Consider the following 2,132-nt stretch of genomic DNA (forward strand, 5'->3'; position numbering starts at 1 on the left):
CCCCCCCCCCCCCCCCCCCCCCCCTTCTCCGCCCGCCCGACAGTCCCTCGTGTCCGACCTGCACCAGCGTGTGCTGGAGGAAACCGGCCAGCCGGTGGCCACACAGCGGCTGATCTTTCGCGGGCGCGTCCTCCTGCCGACGCGCACGCTGGACGATTACAGCATCACCGACGGGGTGACCGTGCACCTGGTGTCGCGGACAAACCAGCCGCCGCCGGTGTCGCCGGCCGAGGCCGCCAGCTCGGCCCAGCAGGAGCAGCGCCAGCAGCAGGAGCGCGATTCGGCATCGCGCCGGCCGGGCGCCGGTACCGATGGCGCGGATGCCCCTCGCGGCGGCACCCCGGTGCATACCTTCACCTTCCAGCCCTTCCCGCTGTATTTGCCCTTCGGCAGTCTGCCCGGCCGGGTGCCGGTGTTCCGGCCCCAGGCGGCGGGCGGCCGGCCGAGCCCGCCGGCCACCGCGGCCGGGGGCCGGCCCGGCCCCGCATCCGGCACCCAGGCCGCCGGTGCCTCTGCCGACGCCGGCGGCACGACCCCGGGCAATCCCACCACCCACCCGCTGCAGAACGGCATGGCCACCATTTTCCACTTCGACGTGGACCTGGTACGCCGCGTGGGCTTGCATGCCGATGCACGCGCCCAGACACACACACACACACACATGGACATGCGTGCACACCCATGAAAGAGGCATGGCCTTCTCTGACTCCCCGAGCGACACCCCCCCCCCCCCCCCCCCCCCCCCCCCCCCCCCCCCCCCCCCCCCCCCCCCCCCCCCCCCCCCCCCTCCCGGCCTGACACAACGCCGCCATGAAGAACAACCCGGCTGACGCTCGCGGTGGCCTCGGCGGCCTCCTCGGGCCGATGCTGCAGCAGGCCTTCTCGGCGGCCGCCGGAGGCGGTGCCCGGCCTGGCTCGGGCGCCGGCGGCCACGAAGCCGGTCGGCCTGGCACGGGTGACCGGCCCGCCTCCGCGACGCCCAGCGCCACCGCCCGCCCCGGCAGCGATGCCGACAGCGGCAGCGACGACGCCGGCTCTGCCCCCTCCGGGGGGCGCACTCGCGGCACTCGCAGCGACGGCGACAGCCCGCGCGAGGCCAACCCCGATGCCCCGGCCAGCCACCCCACCCCCACCATCAACCCGCTGACCATCATCCTGGACACCCTGGCCAGTGCCATCCCCCCCGGGCCGAATCACCCGCAGCATGCCGGGTCCGGCACCGAGGACGACGACTCGGCCTCCCCGATCCTGCCTTTCTACCACCACCACCACCACCACCACCATCCCCACCGCCAGCGTGGCGGCCGGGCCACCTCCCCCCCGGCCCGGGGGGCCGACCGGGGCCACTGGAACAGCATCTTCGCCCGGCGGCGGCCGGCCCGTCGTGCCAGCGCACAGGCCACCGACGACCTGCCGCTCGGGTACCATGCCCCCGGGGCCCGGCGCGTGCCCACCAGCGGGCAGGTGGCCCGGGCGGCCCTGCGCTTCGGCATGCGCCCGGGCGCCGGGCGACAGGCCCCCCCTCCTCCGGACGAGGGGGACAGCTCGGCCGGTCGGCGCTCGCGCCGCGGCCCGGACGCCGGCCGGTCCCCCTCGTCGACGGCCATCACCTTCTCCCTGCCGGAATTCGTGCAGTGCCTCTTCGCGTCGACACATGCGGCGGTTTCGCTGGCTTCGCAGCTCGGATCGCCGGCCTTCCTCCAGCAGTTTGCCACGGCCACCGCTCGGCCCCAGCCCCTGACCACGGAGATCCAGTTCTTCCTGGACTCCCTGCAGGCTGTGCTGGATGGGGTGAACCAGCTGACCGGCATGGCGCGTGCCAGCCTGGACCCCCGGTCACCGGGCTTCGACCACCATGCTCTGACCCCGGAGCTGCAGACCTGCTTCCGGTACCTGCTCTACCTGCATCAGCTCCTGTCGACGGTCATTCCGCTGATGAACTCCGGCTCGCCCGTCAACCCGGCCGTGCGTGTGTTGGTCCTTCTCGCTCTGTCGTGCTGCTCCCGCCCTTTGGCCCTCCCCTCGCGCGTGGGACGCCTCGCCATTGGTCTGACCCTGTGTCTATCTCGCTCTTGCCTCCCCTGTTCTGTTGCTGTGCTGCTGTGCTGCTGTGCTGCTGTGCTGCTGTGCTG

General features: G+C 73.9%; 1 protein-coding gene across 1 annotated transcript; it reads right to left on the reverse strand.

Annotated features, from left to right (window-relative positions):
- Positions 1–156: 156 nt before the first annotated feature.
- On the reverse strand, positions 157–582 carry H696_01861 (hypothetical protein; the record flags this gene model as incomplete). The annotated part of the gene is made up of 1 exon (XM_009495763.1): positions 157–582. One exon carries the CDS (start codon positions 580–582, stop codon positions 157–159), a length of 426 nt encoding a protein of 141 aa, XP_009494038.1.
- Positions 583–2,132: the final 1,550 nt, after the last annotated feature.

The sequence above is a fragment of the Fonticula alba genome (assembly GCF_000388065.1).
Source record: "Fonticula alba strain ATCC 38817 unplaced genomic scaffold supercont2.3, whole genome shotgun sequence".
NCBI classification, from domain to species: domain Eukaryota; order Rotosphaerida; family Fonticulaceae; genus Fonticula; species Fonticula alba.